At 47.2% G+C, this 24,946-nt stretch overlaps 1 protein-coding gene across 4 annotated transcripts; it reads right to left on the reverse strand.

Moving 5' to 3' along the window:
* Nucleotides 1-294: 294 nt before the first annotated feature.
* Nucleotides 295-24,721, reverse strand: syt14a (synaptotagmin XIVa). 4 transcript variants are annotated; one of them, XM_040198894.2, is made up of 9 exons: nt 23,962-24,721; nt 19,410-19,457; nt 15,390-15,542; nt 12,753-12,980; nt 7,390-7,655; nt 6,855-7,304; nt 6,167-6,353; nt 5,513-5,569; nt 296-3,247 (listed from the first exon to the last, which is right to left on the reverse strand). In XM_040198894.2, exons 1-9 carry the CDS (start codon nt 23,972-23,974, stop codon nt 2,934-2,936), a joined length of 1,716 nt encoding a protein of 571 aa, XP_040054828.2. In that variant the 5' UTR covers nt 23,975-24,721; the 3' UTR covers nt 296-2,933. The 4 variants fall into 4 exon arrangements, with proteins under 4 accessions (XP_040054833.2, XP_040054828.2, XP_077945531.1 ...); XM_040198899.2 differs by lacking the exon at nt 5,513-5,569 and having other exon boundaries at nt 295-3,247; XM_078089405.1 differs by lacking the exon at nt 19,410-19,457 and having other exon boundaries at nt 23,962-24,039.
* Nucleotides 24,722-24,946: the final 225 nt, after the last annotated feature.

Genomic DNA, 24,946 nt, shown 5'->3' on the forward strand with positions numbered 1-24,946 from the left:
GCGACACCGTCTTACGAGGTGAAGGCCGTCTGCTGTCAAACAAAAGAATAATTCAAAGTTTGCGTGTGTGTGAAATTGAAGGTCAAATTGGCAAAACACTGCGAAATAAGCAGCAAAATGAAATACTTGCTCCACCTGTTGGTTGTTTACCGTCGATGGGGACGTTTCTTTACAAACAGATATCGCAGAGCGCGTGGAGAACAAAGTGGATGTTTTCTCATATGAATGTGGGTGGAGTTGCTTTTGGGTGGATGAGTGCGATGAGACGGAGAACAAACTACTCCAACACAAGTGCTTTTTTTCTTTGATCCTTTTAAAACAATAATATCACATATAAACTTTCTCTATCATATTTAACTTGTAATATATTTTACAAATTCAAATTACAAAGAAAAGTACAAGAAGAAGTACATTAAGACACTGTGACACAAGGTGGCTTAGTGAACAACAGTAAGGCACCGGCGCCCTCGCTGGTTTCCAAAGAGAACAAGAATCACCAACCAGCATTAAAAAAAACGGCATTTATCAATGCAAAATGAACCGCAAAGCATTGACATAATGTTAGAAAATAAAACGAATCAGTGGAACACATCTGGCGAATGATTAGGAGGCGCTCGCCGGGTCCGTGCGTTGGTTTGCACAGCGGCCACAAATAAAAGACATGTTAATCCTACTGAATAAATATAACGTGACAAGCGTCCGTCTCCAATCAGGAGGTTTGTTAACATTTGAATGTCAGATTTCAGGATCAGGATGAAAGTTTTTAAGTTACTTCTTGAGTTTTGGCAACTAAATGTCAGCCACCTAATTTCTTTGCTGAATCTGTAGTTTTTTAATTTTGGTTGCGATTGCCCATCTGAACTCGAATACCCTAAAAGAACCCTTGCAATTAAGTCTGCGCTTGAATCTTTTTAAAGCGGAGATTTTAAAAACACATTCTTCAAATCTACAAATCAAGTGGTAAACTAGTGAGTTCACCTCTAGCTATTCCGTTACTTACTGCGATTAAAATCCCCTTGGCCAGTTCTTGACTTCCATAGATTGTTAGCAAAGTCACTGTAATCACGCCAGCCGTAGGACGTGTTGGGTGGCACATGAATGAGAATCCACATTTCAAAAGGCAACTTCTTCACTACTAAGTCTCGACTACACGCACAACGATTGATTCACTCAAGTCCAGGCGGAGGATCCGGGCCGATCATATTTACTGTAGGATTCAAATGATGGGACGCATCTCTCTCGTTCACCAGCTGTGTTCCGCCGCCGCCGTGAAGGCTGCGCTAAAAAAAAACGCATCAAAGCTGCAGGTTAACATCTGATCCACTGTGGAACTGTCATTATTGATACAAAAATAGATATGAAAACATTTACTGTATATAAAGTATGCGGCGGAACCATCGAGAAGTGGGTGAATAAATTCAGAAGTTGTCACACAGCCAGCGAGAAAAATGCAACGACTACCTACATCGAGCCCCCCTTTACTGCCCCTTTCCAGTCACACACACACACACACACACACACACACACACACACACACGGTAAACACTGCACAAAGCGAGCTTTCACTACAGGCACAGCAAGGAGTCCACGCATCATCCGTTTGTCCTTAAACGACAGGAATCGGGGGAGTCGCCGTGGCTAAAAAAAACAAAAATCCCCCCCCGGGTGAGGCAGGGCGGGTGCCGTGGGTGCTTTCTGTTATCATGGGTGCAGGTGTGTGCGCTCTGAGCGTGTGAGTCCACACTTACAGAAACCTGTAAAGTGGCGTAACCGTAAGGCAAGGCGAGCAGCCACAGCCCCCGTTAGCACCAGAGCGGGGCGGCGGGTCACATGACATGGCAGGCGTTATTATTGTTGAACGTCTTTGAATATGTTTTTGACGTTGCGTGTGACTTTTGAGTTGTGGATGGAAACTCAACATCACACAAAACCACCGCGGCAAAACTACTTTGTCTTTTTCTAAATATAACACTCGTCAGTCTGTCAGCGCCTCCGCAAACTGCTGTTTTATGAGAGATATCTAACAATGTGAAATGCAAATGTCATCCGAGAGAGCTCGGTGTCGACATCAGCCGCGACACTTCCGCTGTCAGGTCGTATGTCGCGAATTGGATTTGCCTGACGACGGATGTCTAAAGTGATTTAGTTGATGTTTTGTTTGCTTCCGCCGGAGCTCAGACGAGGGAGAGACGCGGCGCCCGAGCGGATCCGTGAGAGCGATCTCATTCAGCTGCGGTCTCTGACATCCGCCGACACCCAACATGGCCGCCGCTTCATCGGTCACTTCTAATGCAGGAGACAGTTGATGAAGTAGAAACGTTTGGATGTGGCGGGAAAAAAACAGAGGCATTAACAACAAGGTGAAAACAACTAAATTGTATCCAGATTCCAAAAACAAAGAAAAGAGAGGTGGTTGTGATTAATATGTGGCCAATGGCGTAGCTTCATTTAGCCACACCTCTCTCTACGAGAACAGACACCGGAAGAAATTCAAAACCAAATAATGATCTAACAACACCAGCAACAACAACCGCACAGCGCTGCCTTACGCTCAGCACGGTGAGATGTTTAAGGCCTTTAGCGACGGCGGTGCAAAGTGAGGTGGTGAGTGGCTTCTCAAAAGGGAACTTTGCCCTCGGTCGACCCCTAAAGTCGTGACGTAAACCTGTCGAACAAGTTGCATGTTGGGAACCTGTCAGATAAAAGGTCGGTTTGTGCTGGATTAAACAAAATGAGGACAGCTTCGTCCAGAGCCGCGCCCATGGAACGGCTCCAACACATAAAAACAGAGTGCCGTCTACAGAGACCTATCGTTCCTTACAAGGCGATCCACGAGAAGGAAAAGGCCTTATGACTTAATCGATGGCTGTCGGTGAGATTGTGCCGGAAAGGCGGCGAGTGGCCTTCCTCCATCGCCGCTGAACCCCCTGCCGCTAGGACTCCAACAAGCTGTGCCAGCGGCACACCTGCTGTCCTTTGGACTCCTTCATCTGAGTCCAGTGGGTGAGCTCCTCCTCCCCGGAGCTGTTGAGGCCCAGCGAGATCCAGCCGATCATCTCCTTGCGCTTCATGCTGCGCTTGTTGTAGACGGAGAGGATGAGCGTGACGTCCGACAGCTGGAAGAGGGCCACCTGGAAGACGAAGGTCTCCCTGTAGGTGGGGTTGGGCTGACCTCGACAGATGGAGGTCTTGCACTTGGACATCTCGTGGCCCATGGAGTTCAGTAAGGTCAGCTTGACGTATGTATCTGAGGGAGAAAACAGGTGGAGGAAACTATTAAAGGGGAAATGATGTGAACCTTTAGAGATCCTTTTCGTTTTTTTATTTTATTTATGGCACCTGAGGCGAGTGCTGGATCGTTATTGCTAAATCCTCACGCATTTAGCTTTGAATTAAAGCGCTTCTACCTGCCGCAGCTGTGTTTCTCTCTGCAGCAGAATGTGACCCATTTTTCGCACAAAGGTTTCTTGTAATCACGCCGCTGCAGCAGTTGATGTATGGGATCATTCCGACATAGTGTGCCTTTTTTTTTCTCTTCTCTTCCTCTGATCAAACACACTCTACTCTGTGTGTGTGTGTGTGTGTGTGTGTGTGTGTGTGTGTGTGTTCCTGATAGCGAGAGAGCGAGAATTCAAAGCGTGCATGCGGCGTTACTTCTGTCTTGTTGCCATGCAACAACTGCACGTCTAGCCCGATGTCGGGGAGCCTGTTGAGGATGAGAAATGGCGTGGAAGAAGTTCGCAATACGACTCCTGTAGAATGAATGTTCCTCATCAGGACGGCCCTCCAGGAGCCACTGTGGCTTTTCTCTGACTTTGACATAACGCCGGCGTCGCGGCGTCGCGCGTGCACAGACTTTTAGAGCTCCTGGGCGGCCTCGTCCAAAAATGGGGCGCGTGCATGCTGCGAACAAATGACACATGCACCAAGCGACTGGTGTGTGTCACTCCAACACTTCATGACATCCACATCCAAAAGCTGCAGCGGATATTTGTAAATCGATCAGAAAACGTCATCTTTGGACACGTTTGCTGACGATGATGTCGTTCTGTGTGACACTCCCCGCCGTTTCTACTCTACTCTAAATGCGTGCACATTCCCAGAGAATCGTTCCCAAATGAGTCTCATTCGTTTAAAGAGAAGACAAAAAAAAGAATCCCCACCGGCACCATCGAGTGATTCAGCGCTCACGGTTTCCTTTTTCCTCCTCATTTCCTTGCAGAAATCAGGAGAGAAACTGAAGCCACAAATCCAGCGGTAACGCAAAGGAGGGAAGACTGGCAATCACAATGTCTCTTTGAGAGTGTTTCGCCCCTCGTCTACCGCCGTACTCCACAATGACGCCGTGCATTATGTTCCTGTCTAAAGGGGGAGTATAAGGAATGAATTGCAGAGGCTTTCATGCTGTCGAGTGCCAGCTGCCTTCCAACGCCTCGCTCCCCGCCTTGAATCACACATTCAGTTGCTCTCTTTGACATAAAAGCACAGTGAAAAAAATAGCCTTGATTTCTTTTTCGACTGCTGCTGAATGGGCTCCGTGGAGCCGTGGATGCCTTAAGTGGTCAGCGGCGGTGATGCACGGCTCTTTGGTATTGTGGCTGAATGAGAGGGGCTGCGACTGATGATTAACTTGACTTGGCGGCTCGGCACTGTTTTGAAATGGCAGAGAAGGAGCTCTGAAATTGCTCTCCACCGCTCCACTTTGTGAGGAGCACAAAGTCAATCAAGGCCTTCATAAGGATTTTGCACAAAGAAAAAAATTCCATTTTTGTCAGTGTTACCAGATGTGACTATTTCCAAAACGCAATTTATAGACAGTATATGTGAAAGCTCCTCAGGGAAGCATAAACATGACCAAAATCCGGCAGATACTCAAGGAGACATTAATGAGGATAAGAAACGCGGCACTTAATGGGAGGACAGCGCGGGGGTCTATTGTATGAATGTTTCTGCTCTTCTCTGCCACACAACTCCCATTTCTGTTATTTTCTGTTGTAAGCAAAGCTGAACATTTTTAAAAAACGACACCCAAAGCATGCCCAAAGCGTGCCGCTGAGCCAGCGGTGGCATTTCCTTCTGGCTGCCCGGCGGCCACCGAGCAAACGGGATCGAGTTAGCGTGACAAGCGTTGCTCGGGAGTGGAAACACGGGACGGCCCGCAGGCCTCACGGGCACGCACACAGAGGAGTGACACGACACAGGTAGCCAGAGCGGGGTGCAGGACGCAAACACAAGGGGCGGGGCTTTACAGCAGGCGGCCATCTTCATGGATGAGTGTTTCCATTTTAAAGTGTGTGTGTGTGTGTGTGCGGGGGGGGGTAGCGATGAAGACGGGGAAGTAACGCCCGTGTTCATCGGGGAAGCGGTGTTGATTTGACACCACCTTTAGAATTGGGGAAAGACGGAAACTACCAGCGGCACCATTGGAAGGGCCTTGTGTTGGATCGACTGCATCCATGAAGACGGGTTCAACGGCGATCACACGTCACTTTGCGGCAGGACAGAGACTCACCTCTGATTATATAAACCTGTCCACCTATCAAGTGTTTTAGACAACAGAACAGCCCATCTGACAACAAGGGTTGGACAGCAGTAAGAAAAAACAACGGACCGAGATGTCAAAACGGTTGTAAAGGAGCGAGACCTTCAGGTGCAGACTTAACAGAAAATGCGAGGAAAGAGAAACAAGGTCAGAGGGCCAAACAACATTCACAGAGTTCAACAACAGGAGTCTTTGAACCGGTACATGAGGGGCAACCGAAAAGCAGGCGGTGCAGCTGAGATAGAGCCGACTATCTCTCAGCCGGGGAATATTTCCTCTTAGTTGGTACAATTAAAGCAAAAAGCAGTTCATATGCATCCAACACAAGGTCTTTAGCGGTTTGACCACACTTGGCATGAGTGATTAAAGGGGAGATCTATTCATATCATCTATTATAAATCTAATCCAAACATTATGATTGAAGTTTGGTCTTGCAAATCAATGTTAATGGTTGTGACATTTGCTTTAGAAGCAGATTAGAGCGGCGTTATCACATCATACATTGGCTGCCTAGACATCCATCCCTCAGGCTCAACCCCCCCCATCCCTCTCCTGGAAAAAGGTTCACACGCATCACTGCTCTCCTGACGGGAGAACTCAAACAGAACGCTTTAGAGTACTTACTGGGTGGCTTGTTGGCGGCGTTTTTAAAGTGAATGCCTTTAATGATCTCCACGGAGAGCCGACCTGTCGTGGCGTTGTACACCAGGCCCACGAGGATCTCTGGTGTGGAAGTCTGACTCACTGACTGGAATGATGAGGCGCTTTCACTGCATGTCGTGTCCGAGAGGCTGACCTGCGATTCACCGCCCTGGAAACATTCGGGAAAGGACTCACTAGTAAGCGTTACACAGTCCACAAATCCCTCTATTGATCTATTAATAGCAATGACACCAATGCTTATTTTTTCCCCATTTCCTCTTTAGTTCCTAATATCACCAATAGCATTTGAGAGGTGCAGTATTCAATCATTTTAGACACCGTATGTTGCTCTTTTACCAAATAAACCAATACAGGACCAATTCCTCGTTGGATACATGACTAATGTCCTTTGTGGTTTGAGATGCTGATTTTCCTCCTTGTATTCGAAATCTGATTCTCAAGAAAGAAGCCCGCGTCACTAAATTTACTTTTATTTTCTGATGTGAAAAGGACGCAGTGCCAACCATCCGTCAGACACATTAAACCAACAATACAACAAAAGGAGCTGCTCCTTCACGCTGGAGATTATAACGTCATCCAGAAAATGTTACCTAATCACATGAAAGGTCGGTGGAGGCTCCATTAGTCACGAGGCTCTGGTCCGACTTACCGGGAGAGCACAGCAGGGGTCCAACATGACCGGCACGGACACTTTGCCCTGAAGGTTGAGCTTGGTGAGGTAGAACACCTTTTCCCCGAGCACCTTCTCCTTCTTCATCCGCCGCACACTGTAAAGGCGGAACCGGACGGCGTAGTTGCCGATCAGCTCCGACTCCACGTGGCTGAAGTGGAAGGTCTCGGTGAAGATCGGGCAGGGGCCTCTGGCGATGCCCGTCTTGGCCCTCTGCTTCTTGGTGGGCAGCAGCACCAGGTGGACCTGCCAGGAGATGTTGCCCGTGCGCTTCGCGGCGGGGAGATCCGACACCGCCATGATGGTGACCGCCAGCTGCTGGTCCTCCGAGTCGTAGTCGAACACCGCGTCCAGAGTGCCGTGCTTGGCCAGCGCATCCGGGTCGTAACCTTTCGGCAGCCGAGCGGCTGAACCGCGGGCCGACATGTTCTGGAGAAACCGAATAGAAGCTCAGCGGTGAATACAAACCCCCCCGTTCCCCCCGTTCCCCCTCCCTCGCACGGGTGGTCGTTACCTCGGGGCTGAGCACAGCTGTGCTGTCGCTGGGTACGTCCTCCTCGTAGCCCTTGTTGAGGTAACTCTCGGGGCCGTCGCTGCACTCGCTGGGGCATTTGCCAAAGGACAGGCGGGGGCTGCCGCTGGTGTAGGACAGGTCGCACTTGGCGTCCCCCAGGTCCGACAGCGTGCAGGACATCCTGGGGGAGCCGTTCTCGTCCTGGTAGGGAGGGGGCTGGAGCTCGTCCAGCGGCGGCGTTCGTCTCATCCTCTGGATGCAGTTGGCTGGTTTGGGGGGACGCCGGCAGAGAGATGGGGGGGGGGGGGGGGGGGTCACAAGAACGTACGGTTCGGGATTGTACCAAGTGAACTGCGCCATATCAAACACAAGTGCTACATTAACGCTCCAGGTATCAAATTTAGCACCTTTTAACTACTTGGTGAAATTCGGTGCAGAGGATGAACCCTGTCGACTGGTAATCCCTCGACTTTACATCCACAGCGAGTCTGAAGGTTCCAACCAGCCTCTCAGCAACAGCAACAGGATCGGGATTCATTTTTATACTAGAGAAGGCAATTTGCCACACGCACATCGGTTTAAGCGAAGTGAAAGAAATGCTGCAGCGTTGTTGAGACTTTTTTTTCCTCTTTCGTCAATGTTATTCTGCCGTTAACTTTGAGGTCGAGGCCCCACTTTGCCTCAGCAGCGCCTCACAGAGCTGCATCGCAGCCACAGCCGGCGCTGTAAGCAAGGCAATTATACTGGTGGAGCAAAGCTTGTACACAAACTCAAAAGGGCTTCAGACAACAAGAAGATGCCGAGAAAAAGCATTAAAAAAAAAAGAGACAAAATGAAACGTATTGCAGGGTGGGAGAAGCCCAGAGGCTGATTGATTGAGAGGTGAAAAGGGTCCAAGCGAGTGCAGCTTTGGCGTGGGAATGAAGGGAAGACTATTGGATAACATGCTGATAAGTATTTGTTTGGTTTTGAAACAGGCCAAAACATCTGAATCCACTTTGAACAACAGCGGAGATAACGAGAGAAAAGGTCACTGGGAGACGGGCTAATGAATGAAACCTAGTAGTGTTTTTATTGCCGTCTTCACCAGTTTTCTATAAGCTAAACGTGTACGTATGTGCATGTTGTGATAGAGCGGTGCAGGAATGAGTCCTAACAGCCAGCGACCAGGATAGTCGTTCATTTGCTTTTCATTGGCTTTGTGTGACGCTGACGTCGTTTGGCCTCTTTTGCACTAATCGATGAATTTACAGAATTATTGATACATACAGTGAAGCTTTACACAGACATTCATATGTATGTATTCCTGCACAGCCATGCCATTTGATTTACCGTTCTGTAAATTAAGGTTTGATCTGTGGCCGCTCCTCAATGCTCGTATCATATTTATCATTCATGCAGTTCTTCAGCATTGAGTCGAACGCCGCTGTGTGCAATTTATCACACATTTCATTTCCGCTCTCTGAAGTGGCACACGTTCTGCCTGTCCTCGTGAGCATGATGTGCTTTCTGGGAGGAATTTTGTGAATGCACAACCTAAATAAAACATCAGATATGCACCATTAAAGGACCAAACTGAATACTTCTTAATCTGCCGCGATTTCATGCCTCTCACCTTTGTAAATGATTCAGTTTGCCTGCGAGGCGGTGAACGAGGCTACGCTGAGAGTCTCTGTGCCACTTATAAAGAACCTTGAATAGTGTTGTCAGCTGCATTCTCAAATATGCCTCCATTGTCCAATTTGGATTCACAAAAAAAAAGCGAGAAGCCGATGCTGAGACTCCCATCGGGACACTGGCGCCCCGAAATAAAGAAAACAAAAAGATGAAGATAAACCTTATTCCTTTTATTGTCTCCATAACTTTTGGGAAAAGCCAACGCTGTGATGTGACGTAAGCTTTCTCCCGAGTTCTTGAAACTTTCACTCTTAATAATGTCAGTAGGAGGCGCCGCGTCAAAGTATCACGTTACAGCGGCACGGTGGAGTCTTAACTAAGTGTCACGCAGGCCTTGATAAAAAGGAGCAAATCCACTTTTTCTCTTCTGCTGAGCCGGGGGGCGTTTGATTTGATGGGAGCTGCGGTGTAAAAGCACCCCTCTTTCCTCCAGCCCGCTAATTGGGACGGTTACAGTTCCTCCTCTCGTCTAACCCCCCCCCCATCCCGCTTTCCTTCGCAGGGTTTCACCCCCTCTGTGCTGCCAGTCGCCTTGTTTTGCCTCGTTGTACCTCGACGCGTAGGGAAGCATTTTGTGCTTTTGTGAATCCTGACTGCGAGACTCGGGTATAAATATCTTTGGTGACAAATGAGCAGAGCAGCACCTCACTGTCCTCAGCACCGACGCCTTGAGTGGCCCCTCAATCAGCAGCTATTAATATTACAAGCAGCAAACGCCTCTGGGCTAAAGGAATGGCTTTATGTGGCACATTCCAGCGGGTGATAACTCATAAACATACTTTTATAGGTCAAAGCTGCACAACCTCAACCTTGGGAAATGTGTCCGCGTGCAGTTCGGAGATGTAGTCAGGATGCAATTAGCTTAGCTTAGCATAAAGACTGGGAGTAGGATGAAGGCACACCCTGTTTAGAGTCTATTAGACGAACGTTAACATAATGAAAACCTGTTCGAAATGACATCGTGAGAGCCGCCATTTACGTTCAATGAATCATTTAGACTGAAGCGCTTCTAAGACAGCGAAATAATTCACGCGGCAAAGCGACCGGGCCCCGGAGAAGAGAGCCGGTCCACAAACTGTCCTTCCAATGGCTCCTTCTCACTTGTTCCGGATACCGCAGCCTCTGCACAACTGCCCTCATGTATGATACATGTATGATATATTCCTTGGGTGGGAGGTGGGAAGTCGGGAGAGAATCGCGCAGACTCCATTTGAGTTTTACGGCAGGTTGTTTGTAATTGAAATGGAGGGAAGGAGTGACCGGGTGCGCGTGGACCGGCGTGAGGTCACTGCGTGGTCGCTGCCGATCCGTGACGGGTTGGTGGGAGAGAAAAGCGCAGCCACCAAAGCCTCACCTCAGGGAGGAAAATAACGAACCGCTAATACTTTCTGCCAAAGTGCAGTCATGGATGAGCGGCGTTCTCGCTCCACTTCCTCTGTGCACTACAGATCAGATTACTGCGTTGCTTATTACAAGTAAACTGATTAGAAATAATCCGATGATCCAAACGAGTTTAGAGAAAATGCAAACGTACCCGATTTTCCCTTAATGGAATAATCAGCTTTTAAAATGTTGAATATAATCCTCCAAACCTTTGAGGCTGTTTGACTCGAGGAAACAAACAGAGGAACTTTATGTGGATAAGATGTTGCTGTATGAATAAACTAAGTTCAGATGATTGCTGTCGGGCACATACATGACTCAAATCACGGCCGCTTCGACACTGACCGCTACTGAACAAAACACCCCCCCCGAAAAAATCCACTGTTTGCTTATGTGAAATAAATGTCATTAAAAGTTACAGTACTACTGCATATTTATGGTCGTATCCTTAAAAGAGCTGGTGGCCTTGGATTAAGAATATAATAACACAGTTAAATTCCTGGTTCTGTTGGGAAGTCAATCAGTGATTTGTTGCATGAAACATGCGAGGGGTCTTGAGGTGATTAACAGAAGCAGAGAGCGCGTTTGTGCCACACAACCTCATGCTTAATATTTCAGACTTCCCTCTAGTCTTTGCTTTTGATCTTTTAAATTGCCTCACAATTAAATTTGGTTGGGCCTTTTATGCGGATGAAAGGAGGGAACAAATGAGTCTGGTTGACATGGGGTTGGAAGTTTAGCTGAAATGATTTTCTCATTAATTGATCAATGGAATTAAATCCTGCTTCTTCAAATATGAGTCTCAGTGAGTAACGAAACAATGAATATAATTACTACATTCCATTTGACCTGCTGTTTAGATTTATGTACAATCATGTGTTTTGAGGAATAATCTTGCTCTGTATCATCAGCTCGGTGTCAAAGCAAACTGCTCCTCCGAGTCTCCGAACCACCACATCAATTAATTTAGGCCGTGGTGTGTTGGGGATGACGCACTCCTCTACTGCGTGTGCAACCCAAATGACCATAAATATATTTATGTAATATCCCCGAATCTGCAGGATGACAAGGACCATCTAGCGGTCGTGGGGAGACACGCAGCGTTCGCAGCCCTTGCATAACGACAACCTCGCTCAGTGCTTCTCTACTAATGGAGACAGGAGCATGTCAGGCGCTGTTTATCCCTCAGCCACACATTCAAACATTGCCATAAATAGATGGTGCCAGACACTTGGAAGCTACGGTCTTATATAACGCAGAGCGGGTTGGTGATTCACAGGCCGAGGACCCTGGCGATGATTAGGTTGTTTTTGTCTTTGAAAAGCACCGGCAGACGTTAACGCGGCAGATTTCCGTCTTTGTTTGTGTCCAAATAAAAATACGGCGTGAAGGTCTGATGCAGCTCCGCACGGGGACATCGCCGCCTCAGTTTTTGTTCTCCATTAAATCTGTTGCATCCGTCCTTACAGTTACAGTTTTTATTGATTCCTTAATTCGGCTTAAAAAAACAAACACCTACCACTAAAGCTCTCCGTTACCTTTGTCTTCTGTAATCATTTAAATGAGATTATACAAGTGGACCAGTGAGCGGCAAGCTATGAATAACAGCTGTTCCTTTCCTTTCCCTCAAACATCTCATCCTGGAGTTTATTTTTCAATGAATTCATCCACTCAGTTCCTCCACCTGAACCCATGAATCCATCGTCATAACGACCGCAGCGCATCCAGAGATAAGTCCTAAGTGTGTCACACGCGCTAAATGATTGATACGCATCCAGGGTGCGCAGGAGGTGTGTGTGTGTGTGCGCGTGTGTGCGCGCATCACACAAACATCCGATCCAAATAGGTCGGCGCGCCGGCGTTCTCGAAGCTTAATGTTGAATTAAAAGAAGAACCCGCCTTCCCTCCGCTGCGGTGAAACGCCTTGTGATGGCGAGAGTCGGGCAGATGGGAAACAGAGATGCATCAAAAGAAGAAAAAAAAAAAAAAGGAGAGAAGTGGGAGGCTGCGGCTGTGCTGATTATGCAGACAGTCGACTGTTTCACAACACTCCCACGGAGAGTGTGCTGAACGGGAGCTTCGCTTTGATCACCTCTCTGGATTAACTGCCAGTGAGTGTGTATGTTCACGTGTGTGTGTGTGTGTGTGTGTGGTGCGTTTGTGTACGTCGGTTCCGAGGTGAAGAGGAGTCGGTGCACGTGGCTCGAGCTTACTGCAGAGACGACGGAGGGGAAATCTCGGGAATTGATAATGAATGGCGATGATCTTATAAAATACAACTCCCAGTTGGATTGAGGGCCTACCGGCGTCGGCCGAGGCGTCGCTGCTGTAGCCGTTGTAGTCGGCGGTCAGGGGGCTGTACTTCGGACGGCTCTCCCAGCGGAAGCCCCCCGCCTGCTTGGCGTTGGCGGGCGCCTTGGCTCCTCCCCGCAGGCCCTGTGAGCGGCTGACCGCCTCCTGATACTGACCCATCAGCTCGTCCTCGCTGTCCGACGACGAGTCCTGCAGGTCGGCGTCGGCGTAGGCCTTGCCTGTTTGGGGGCGAAGAGAGACGGCCCCTGTTACCGCGGCCCAATCCTAATCCCAATCCCAATCCCAACCTCTACTCGCTGGGGTACTGGGACCGGACCGGACCTATGGGACGGACTGGCAGCCCCTACTGGCCCCAGACCGTCACAGGGAGTCTGCTGAGCTGATTCACGTGAAGGTGACGTGTCAGACTGGTTCTCTAAACTCACCGAAACTAAACTTGTTTGAAAGGAACAATAATGAGAGATTTCATATATCTATCGGTGTTTTATTCCGTTCTTTTTGTGATTTTTGATGTCATGAATCATACGTTCATCTTGTATGAACACTTTAAATTCCCCCTGTGCGTTTAAGGTGACACTCTTTAAAAAAAATAAAAAATAAAATGTCAGTTTTACAAATGGCATTAAATCAAACTAATTTGAATTATTGTGGTAGTGGCATATACATTTTGCGGAGAAAAAAAAGTAGTTATTGTTTAATAAAATCCATTCATCCATTCAGGGCGTTTGGTCGTGGCAGCTGTTGCTGATTGGATCATTCATACGGAGCGCCACTGATCATTCAGTCACAGCTTTGTTAAGGAGATGCAGTTAAAAAGACATCTGCACACTCACACTCACATCCTATTTTATGTATTTTAATTCATTTATACCGCCTCAAATGATCTAAATTATCCTGCCACTGCTTTGTGTGTGTGTTGAATTGAGTGAGAAAAATCACAAGGCGTCGTGATTCATTTTGTTGTTCGGTTCTGACGGTCGTGACACGCGATGTAATCGTCTCTCAAAGGGACGATGATGTTTAGATTTTTCCTTTGTCGGAGATGCTGAATGTGTCCTTGAGATGTACGTGAAAAACCGGCGACAGAGAACACCTAGACAGCATCGCCCTGATGCCATCAATAGTTTAGTGGGATTAGAACAAACAAATCCTTTCTGGATTTGTGCTGGTGTCACATGTCTACGAGGATTGCATAAATCTGTGATGTTATTCCAGGTCTTACTGGTGATTAATTGCTCTGATAATAAAAGTCACGTGTCAGGCAATATTTGTCATGTGCGATCCGGTTGGTGGAAGCCTGCAGGTACGGAATGCTGATTATTTGTGACAACCGAGGTGCTTACAACCGTAAAAACAGATGTGAGCCAGATGTTAAAGTAGCGCCTTCAAAGCATTGGACGTTGAATCGTGCATTTTGAGTCACACAAAGACCAGAAAAATAAAGGAAGGGAGTAATCGTCACTGACGTTGCCATGGAGCTCTGCCGTGATTTGACACGTTATGCAACAAAGAGCTTTGTTATGCAACGGAAGAATATTTATAGAAAAATGAATAAGTAATAATGTGAAGTGAATAAATTGTGGAATGCAAGTTTGTTGGCTATTTATAATGCAGACCTCTGGAAAAATGATATCTCTGTTAAACCTGAATATTCAGTGTCTCTGGTAATCGGGCAAACTGCTACATGGGATTTTTTAATGAGGAGGTAATGAAAAACAATGTATAAATTCTAAACCGCAGGTGAGAGACAATTAATATCTTCTAGACTTTCAATAAAAGCCGCCCGTACAACATCCTTACTTTACGTCGCCCAGCCGGGTGAAGCTGCAGCTCCACCTTTGCTCCAACAAGGGGCAGCAGAGCGTTAGGACGACTTCACCCAGACGCACACTGAGCAATCTCGCCTCAGACTGACTGTATTCCCAAAACGCATTTCATTTCAAGAGCGTTCAGTAAAAAGATAAAGGTTATGCATTTGTCAAAAAGAGCAGAGAATTATTACGTAACCGAGAGGATAAAAACTGAATTGTTGCATTTGTCCCGTGGTTTTGTTTCATCACTCATTGCGCCGAAAGACACCAAGAGCGATTGCCTCGCCGCTTCACACGCCTGCCTTTGTTTTTAACTGAATATGTAGCAGGCGGCAGAGCAAACTCCCTGCGTGGGATCCCCTGAGGGCCACCAGCCCTTTGAACCCCCGAGGCCCCGTGGATGGAAGACAGGTAAACAAGCCCACATCTATCAGCGGCGGCGGGGGTTGAAAAGGCCACTGGCGGCGGATAATGTCGCCCGGCGGAGGTCGGGCGGTCGTACGGATCCGCGCGACGACTTCACTCCGGGGTCAGAAATCTGAATCCTCTCGTGGAAGCTCTCAAGAAAGGGCCGAGGTACCGTTATGAATCTGTAGCCTAAACTGCAAGTATTCAAATATATTTAAATATAACCAAAGCCTGTCGCCTTTTTGTACCTTGATACACATCTCCAAATCATCCAAAGTCATCCTCAAAGTCATGCTTCTTTATTTAAAATGCCAAAACTCACCAGAAAACGTGTAAAACGAGGGTCACGAGCCAGGTGGGAGCTAACTTAGATGTACCGTGTACCTTTGAGCAGGACCGCGAGCTCACCTTGCGGCTCGTTTTTCTTCCTGAAGTCATCGAGGCACTGAAGGCTCGCTGGGCTCTCCAGAGCCAACTTGCTGTTGAGGTACCAGAACAGGAGGGTGACGAGGATGATGAAGAGTCCGATGGCGGTCAGAAACCCCAGCACCTCTGGAGAGACTGGGATGCAGAAAGTCTCGTCAGCTCATCATTTTGGTGAACTAGAATGTGGCTGAATGTGTTCCGCCGAATGCTGCTATTAGTTTAACTGCGGCTGTAATTCTGCTGCTGGAAATGCACCAATTCTGGTAACCAAGACAAGTTATTGTGGCCATAAACCATCATATCTCCTGTGGATATAACTGGACATACTGTGTACAGCAGTATGGTGTCCTCCTTGGGGTTGTTAAAGTATTCAAATAAATGCGGTTGGTCTGTGATGAAATTTCACAGTAAAATGAAAGTTTTCACTCCCACACTCAAAAAAGAAAAAACATGCAAGTGACTCTCCACCAGTTTAAGACGGAGTGAAACAAGTCGTGGAAAGCGTTAGAGAGAGAGAGAGAGAGGCACACACAAACACACACAGACACACACAACTGGGTTGTTGCCATAGCAACAGGTTCAGGTGCAGAGTCACTCCAGACACACAGGCCAATCAGAGCGCATCAAACGCAGCGCCGACTGGCCCACACCGGACGGGACGTTCGCTCCGGTGCGCTAACAAACCCGCTCAGAGCAGACTAGAGCCGATGGAGACAACCAGAGGGAGCCGTTTTCACAGAGGACGCCGCATCTGCGTGACCTTCCACCTCGTAATCGACCTTGCCACCGCCCTCATGGAGGCGGCGTACGTCCTCACCGAGGGAGTCTGTTCACACGCTGTCGCACATCAACACACCGAAGAGCTCCATGACACTAAAAAGGAGTTAATGCGTCATTTCTCCCCACCAGAGGATGTGCGTGAGAGCACAGTGGTGTCATTCCCGTCGTTTATTCCCAAATAACATACAACACACAGAAGGGTTGTTTACGACTAAGTTAAACTCTTTAGGACTTCATCCATAAAGTTGAGGGATTTATGAGGGAAACCAAAACAAGGCGGATATAAATATTACAAAAATATAACAATGCTACAGGTGGCATCATTTAGTTTGACTCTCCACATGTTTGAAACTACATTCTTTTACAAATGTTTAGTCCATGAGCAGAAGCTGATGATATCATAAGGTTTCCTTTCTCAGAAGAAGCGCACAAGACAGCACATGACCGATTTAACAGTCTTCCTCATGAAGAGTAAACTGATATTATTTCAACCCTGAACTGGTGATAATGTGGAGGAATCAAGGGTTAACAATAAAAAAAAGACATACGCATACTGTATACGTATGTGTGTAGATTCTCTACATGAGCAACAATCAGGTGCAGAGGTCCTGTAAGTACAGAGAAGTGATAAAGGAGAAACAAGAAGAAAGGTTACAACACAATTGTTTTCTTGTAATTAGGAAGAATAGAGCGTTGACTCTTCAGATTACTGCTGGGCTCATTCACAATGATGTATGAAGCCTTTCGCAGCGCGGAAGTCACTGCATGCAAAGTCCATTTTGTCCCATTTAACCCGTCGACTGTCTTGGCAGATGGAGGATAATGAGCTCATTTGGCAAGGAAGCGTACTGAGATGACATCTTACTTTCCCATCAATTATGTGGTTTTCCGTTATTCATAATATCCACACAATGCCCGCAACAAGTGACCGGACTCCCCTCTGACTCCCTTTTGCATTTGTTTCGTTTCTGTAACGTAGCGAGGGCTGCTTAAAAAGAAGAAGGAGCGATGAGCCCTGATTATCGTTTGGTCACGTGATGAGGTGGGAGCGGGAGGCGTTGTCCCACGGGAGCGCCGGTCTGCTCGCACCGCACCAGCCTCGCCGCGTTGACTGAATTATTCACAGCACAGATGGAGCGGGATCCTGCTCTCTTTAATTCCCCAACTGGCCCAAAAACAGGGAAACGAACATTTCTCTCTTTACCCTTGGCTTCCTGTCTTAAGAGTACAATATTCCGTTTTACTGCGCGTTTGCATTTCGACGTGGGACGAGGCGCCGCCGGAGGAGCGCTCAAAGCGGCGTGACGCGCTGTCCGTGTGGCTTTGCTCATTTTACTTTGTCATTTTCAACAGAAACTCAGCGCTCTGTTGATTCTGAGCGTTTGGATCCTCGCCTGACCTGCATTCACTGACTGGAAGTGACTGAAAATTAGCCTGATAAGTCAAATATTACATGATTTATAAAAAAATAAGAACATGATCTTCATTAAATACATTTGTCACAGTGAGGTTTTTTAACAGTAAATGAAGAACAATGGCAGACATCATTTTAAGGACTTAGGGCTCAGGGTGTAGGTTTGAGGATGGAAGGAGATGTAGGAGTGACTAGCAGCTGGTAGGGGAGAGAGGCCATGTTAACGTCACTGTCTCCCCCAGTAGGTGTTTTAACATGCTGAAAATAACAGCTATATCTGTATTTTGACATTCAGCTAAAGGGAGTGTCCAAACGCCGCCCAAGGACACCGTGACCCGTCCTTGTGTTTAGCAAATGGAAGGTTCATCGGGGGCAGGAAGGTTTCATCTCGACTAAAAGTGTTTCACTCAAGTGTAAAGAGTAGAACTGGATTGAATAGATGGGCACCGTTATTACAGATTCCTGATCTGACACCTAGAGAACCTCCAGGAGCAGGAGGACGTTGCCGGGGGGAAAAGGACGTCGCGGTTACTAAACTGACCGTGTTGCCATGGCGACCGGACTCAGGTATGTATGTGGGAGGAAAAGGAAAAATGATGGATGGCTGCTTCAAGGTGATGTGCTGTGCATGGTGGTGTTTTTTGATCATACATATTGTACACGCGAGGATGTAAACGTGCTGTAGTCTGAGGTTCTGGGGGCTGTGATGTCTTTGTTGGGTTCTGTCCGCATGGTAACAGTTGCCATGTTGAATGTCAAAAAGCACAAAACCGTCCCGAAACCACAAAAAACTAAAACACACACACACACACACCACCAGCACTCTCACCAGCCTCCCATACACACTCCCACACACGGTCGTACAATGGCTCGAAGCAAAGTACTGACTGTGTGGCCACAGACCTGTCCACACACACACACAACCAATGGACCGACACAAATCCCCCAACATGTACCCACACTCACACAACCAGACAGACGATTCGGGGGCTCATACACGGAGAGAAGCCACAGGGGGCTCATCCCTCCATCCGGGATGTGACACCTCCATCGTGGCACAGAGAGGCACGGAGGGCTCTGACTCAACACGCAGGATTATGATTCCTCAAAGGTAGCCGGATGTTCTAAAAGGCTTCTTGTTTCAACTTCACGTTTGCCGCAGCGGCATCATCGTGGCCTTAAAAAAGAAGCACAACGTGTCCTGAGAGTAAAGGTTGCAAACAAAGTCTCTTATGAAGTGAAGGATGCTTCATTTGGGTATTCTTTACCTAAATGGATGATTGATTTTTTATACGCTTAACTGTTATAAATAAAGAAAATATATGTATTCTACAGACTAATATGAGAGAACTACTGGCTGATTAAAAGATAACATGGGATTTCATGTGTTTATACATCCACATTTGTGATTCCCATACTTCTTCCATACGTCAAACAGATACCAGTGTTTAAATGGTTCTACGTACAAAACATTATTAATGGTGACCATGTTGGTTGGCCATGTACTCTTTTCTGACTGGTGCTTAAAAGGCTTATTAGTTTAAATAAATAGGGACAAATATGTTTTCCATTTATTTACAATACATGACTCAATCTCCGTGACATCAGTGCAGGCCAACTATTTATTTTTTGTTGCTTTGTTCAATAGCTTGAACGTCCTCAGTTGTCATTTCCAGAAAAAAACAAAAAACAAGGGACACAAGCGGTGAGTGGGACGGGAGGACGAGGACGACTGGTAATGCACGATAAGGAGAAGGGCAGGGTGGGGGGGGCAAAGGTCGGCCTGCCAGAGCTCTGATCTGCCCTACCTTTTCTGACGCAGATCAGCTCATGCACTCCACAGTTACGCTCGCCACCTGGAAAGACAATGCAGTTTCAATGAGCCACAGCGAGCCAGAGCAGACATCACGTGATGGAACACAGATTCCTGCATGTAGGACACAGACAGAGACTGGACGGGACAATCTGATGGGGTGGGGGGTGGGGGGGGGGTGCACAAACTCACAGTTAGTCCGCTAAAGTGACTGAAACACATGCATGTCGGTGCGGCACCGAGGGAAAGCTCGGGTGTGAAACGTGACGCGAGGGCTTCCATCCAGACAGTAACTGGGACTGGATTCTGTTACTCACACTTGTGAGGGGCCTCCTGGTCTCTGAGCTCCGCCTGGAGGATCCCTCCACAGGTGGAGCTTTCAAAGCACGTTTTTTTGTTGCACCTTCGTACCATTTGAAAATCTCAATCTCAACTGCGAGTCGTTGTTGTCCAGCGGGTCGGTTACGGCAGCTGCGTGTGGGAGGAAGCTCCCGTTTCCTCATTCACTCCCCACACACATCAGAAATAACATGTCCTCCTGTACGTGACCTTCACAAGATCTGTCACGCCTCATTTCAAACGTCTTCACCTCCCAATGTCTCGATGTCATATTGAAGTAAACGACTTCCCTGGTGAGTGACAGTCTTTGTTGAGGAGCTGTGACAACAACAGGGCCGGTTACTGAAAACACGACAACTGGTCGGGGACACCTGGGACACCTGTGAACACACTTTGTGCCTCGCTTGTGCGAGCTAAATCGAGGGGGGGCCTGGCCCCGTTGTTTTTAAGGCTTTGTCCCAGTTTCTTTAATGGATCTCCTGGACCGGCCCCCTCCAATCAGGCTGCCGATGCCGCAACAAAGAAAGGGGGGCCGAGGAAGCCGGATGACCTGCTAGCAGACTGTTTGAGGTCGGTGGGGAGCGAGAAGAACAATGGGAAACAAACTTCTGGCCCCCGAACTCGAAGCTGTTAGTCAAACGTCAGACCCTTTTATCTGCCTTTTTTTCGGGTCAGCTGGACAGCTCGGTGGTGACAATGCTAATGCTAGCATTGTCGCAGGCTGTGGGACAGGACAAAGGGACAAAGAGAAGCCAGTGGTCCTACGGCGTGTCTTTGTATTCCTTCACGTCCCCTCGATTACAGACTCTCTTGTCGGACGCTGTTAACATAGAAGCCGCTCGCTCTCTTCCTTGGAAGTGGCAGAGGGAAGGTTGGTTTAATCAAACGTGTTTGTGTTGTCATAACAACAGGCGCCACAGGGGAGAGACGGAGCCCGGCAGTGAGTGGAGGGGACGGCGCGCCAGAGATTAGCCCGATCCGAGTCCATAGAGTGGCCGACGCGCTACAGCAGCACTGCACACACTGCACATACCACACCGCACTACATTACACACACCACACACTGCTTCACATACACCTTTTTGTGAAGCGCAGCTAGCTGTTGCCTTATTTTTAGATCGCGCAAACCCACATGTACCCAATTTAGAACCAGGATATTCAGTCGCTCAGTGGTAATAACGGCACCGGGCTGCAAACAGCGATATAGAAGTTAAGAAAAATATATTTTCTTTACTTCCAGCTAATCGGTTTCCTGTGTATTTGTGCTGGGACAAATTCCGCAGGGCCAGATTGACTAAATATTACATTTGATAACATGTATCTTCATTATGCATACTTTAAGCTGCATTATTCATTTATTCTGGCCATTTTGGAACAACTCAAACAAGTCTGCTGCTGACGACGCTTCACTTATCAGCTCTCCAAATGGCCGGGCCCGGATCTGCCCGGCTCTGCCCGGCTCTGCCCGGATCTGCCCGGATCTGCCCGGCCTGCTTTTGATGCCACACAGGTTCGGTCAGTGGGTTCACCGGATTCAGCCTGCGGCTGAGGGGAATAAGCACCATTTTACACTATGCCATCAGTCATTTCATCCATTTTTAATACAAAGATATCGAGCTTTAACCACATCATTAATAATCAAGGCTGCCGCTCAGCGGTTTAGAGAGTAATGCTCTATTCCAGCTACAGCGTTTCATGGCTGAAATGCTCCAAAGACACATTGGTTATTATTCCCACATAACATAATATGGCTTTGACAGGAAGCAACGTGGTTTAACGCACTGCCTGGCTTGTCTTGGGGTATTTCTTTCTACCATACACGTCCTATCGGCTTCAGCTCAACTGGTTGACGAAGCCACCAGATTGCAAATGACGCTTTGGTGAGATTTGAGAGAAATCCTGACAAAATGTCAGCCTTAAAAAAAGCTTCTTTGTTGTTGACATTTCAGCACATCACAAATCCACAGCTCATCCTGCTCTGCCTCCTCTGTACTTAGTGGATGTAGATATAACATGTGTCATTACTGCAATTCATATTAGCTCGGTGAAGACGCTCATTGATCTTTTTCTTCCCGGTGTGCACGCTGTGTGTATCCAATTAATTAGCCACAGGAGCTGTGATATTTTGGGAATTTAAGGCTGCACGCTTTGATAATGGTTTTAGGATGATAATGGTTCAGAGATGAACCACAACCTGAACAAGTTAAATCCACAGGTTGGATTGCTCGGCTGAATGTCAGTTGATACTTAAAGTCTTTAAATAGCTAAACTTTTCTGAGTCGAACCCAAGGTTGTTTCCTTAAACTGTTGTAAGGAGATCTAAGATACTTTAATAGAAACAATCGAAATTTAAAAAGCCATTTGGCTTTTTAATGTACTTGAATTTGAGCAATCTGTGAATTAAAAAATAAGTCATGTTAATAGATAATTGAAATCATTGTTTCATTTTTCTTTTACGTGGAAGTGACAATGCACACCAATAAACCGTTGTACTGTAAGTGAGCCAGAGTTGGTCAGAGAGGCAAATCTATTTTCTATTTTGAGACCATGTTGACACAGAAAACTTCTGGAGTAGCTACATGAAAACCTTAAAGGAGACGAGCTGAACTGAAAATTAAAATACTTTTCAAACTTTAGGCCATGAACGGATCACACCAGCCGAAATGCCAAATGAACACAAGGCCCCTTTTCCACTTCCCAGCGCAACGCCGCCGGCGCCGCTGCTCGGACCGCGGCCATCTTCAAGCCCTGCACTCACCGGGCTCTCAACTACACACCTGCAGCGGTCCTGCACAGGTGCCATCCTTTGTCCACAGACAGAATTACCGCTAAAGTTGGGTGTCTCCGGGACCACATTCGGCCACGATGACTGACGCACACAGACTCGCTACAGTGAAAAAATACACCACTGATTATTGCACATCCAAAAAAAACCAGCACCACATCCCTCGGCCCTCTAAAATGTCAGACCTGTGACACCTCATGATGTTCACCCATCGGAACATCACAAGAACAGACAGATCCGGTGCTCCACATTAGTCTGTGTGGCTGTGAGAAAGCTTTTTTTAAAAGTGTAATGCTAAACAACACAAAAATAAAACACTCAGCTGTGGTTGAAACCAAATGAACTAAACTGTCGGCGTTGCTGCACCGGAGGAGTCTCCTGCTGGACCATCGGTGGTCCAGTGGTGGTTTCCTCTTGGCCTCCTACTCTCTTCGTCCTAAGACCTTGAAGCTTTACGGGTGTTGGGGGGGGTGCTACTGGCCTAGTGGTTCAGATGTAAACCATGTACCGGGATTGCAACGTTGCAAAGGTTGTGGCTGGGAAACTTAGTTGTAGAATCTGACGTCTCGTTATAAACGAAGGCGTCATTCCGTGTGACACGTAATGAAATGTTTCAGAGTAAATTCAACAATTTAAAGCTCATCACTTAAAAAGGGCAAGCTGCAGATATTGATTTATTTTGGGAAACACAAATTAAATGACTGCAGTGTCTGACTGAAAAAGATAAAAAAATGCTCTCTTTATTATTGCGAAACAGCCCATTTGTAATTGAGCGTTATGAAGTCCTCGCATTATGATACTTAAACTGATTGAATAAACACCAAAGCTGCTTACGACCTGCAAAGTTACACGAGCAGAATGAAGGTGAGCAACCACAGGTCCGTGAGACACACACAGACACACAGAGGACCATCTCATCACGAGGTAACCACGAGCCGGACTCGGTACTTTGGATCCTACAAAGCCGAGGAGCGGGGCTTCCGTGGCGGGTCTCAGTCCGCCTCCAACGCGGCGGTCACTGGAGGAACACTCGGACCCCATCGGCCCAAGTTGTAAAGCGGCAGAGAGGGAAGGAGCGAGTTGACGTGGGTTCGATTACCGGGAGAAGAGAAAGGAACCATTCGGTTGTTTCTCGGTGTCCGTTGAACGTTGTGAGCGCGGCGCGGCGGAGCGGAGCTGTTCCTTTCAGCACCAGCGTGTCCCGGCCAGCAGAATAAAACCCCGCTTCAAAAGAAATACTAAATAAAACATTAAAAATGAACTACTTTCAGCGAGCACAGCCAAACCGCTCTCCCAAAATCACGTGTGCCGTTTTTTTTGTTTTTTGTTTTTTTATTCTGAAGGATTCACCCGTGACACTAATTATTTTCCAGGCTTGGTGGTTAATCACTAAGGAGAGGAGAATGTTATTGGCCTTACTTACCATCGATCGCCATGATGTTCTGTTTGGGCTTCCACAAGACGCGGGCGAGGAAGACGGGGGGGAGCGGCCCACTGCCGGGCTGAGGGAGGGGAGGGGAGGGGAGGCGGGGGGGGGACTCGCGTCGTGGTACAGTCCGAGAGGCACCGGCGGGAGGTCTCCGCTTCTCCTGAGACAAACCGTGCGCGGTTCAGGGGAAAACGTGGCGCGCACATCGCAGACGGTCGGAGCTCAGTTAACGTTATTGCATTTCTTTCATGGGAGCTGGTGATTTAATGGTGTGACGTTAGCCTAATTTAGCTAGTCCGCTAGCTTTGTTGTATAAGCAACATGCTAATAAAACGTCACGGTGAGAGCTTAATTTAGTCAATCGGAAAGTTGTCTAACGAGTATTATTACATCTCACTGTGATTTAATTTTTTTTTTACTTTTAGCAGAAGTAGATTTCGTTTATGAAAGTTAGTTCAGCTAACCCTGGAGTTATGCTAAAGAAGATTATTAAATGCTAACGTAATACAGCATTAGAATGCTAACACTTCCTTTAGCTAACCAACGTTATTAGCTAATAATGATTCATCACCGAACACAAATTAAATGTGTTTTAGAAAACCGAAAGATATGTAGTTTTTGGAAGGTTAAGATACACTATTAAACACCTACATGATTTATATTGAAAGTAACCTTAATTGGGTCCACAATCACTCTTAACCTACTTAACGTTAAGTTGCTTTAATTGAGACCTGCCGGGACGTCATTCCGCAGTGCGCGTGCGCATTGGGCGTTACGGTAAGAGCGCTTGGGACCTGACCTGAAATAAGAGCAACAATAAATGTCACTAAATGAATGAATGATAAATTATTATGGCTGTCAATAGATTAAAAAATATAATTAATTAATCGCACATTTTGATTAATTCATTAATCCTCGTGCGCTCAGTGTTTGAAGAGCCAACAATCTCCACACATTTGGCAAAAACGTCTTTTATGGA

The sequence above is a fragment of the Gasterosteus aculeatus genome, chromosome 15 (genome assembly GCF_964276395.1).
Source record: "Gasterosteus aculeatus chromosome 15, fGasAcu3.hap1.1, whole genome shotgun sequence".
In the NCBI taxonomy this organism is placed as follows: domain Eukaryota; kingdom Metazoa; phylum Chordata; class Actinopteri; order Perciformes; family Gasterosteidae; genus Gasterosteus; species Gasterosteus aculeatus.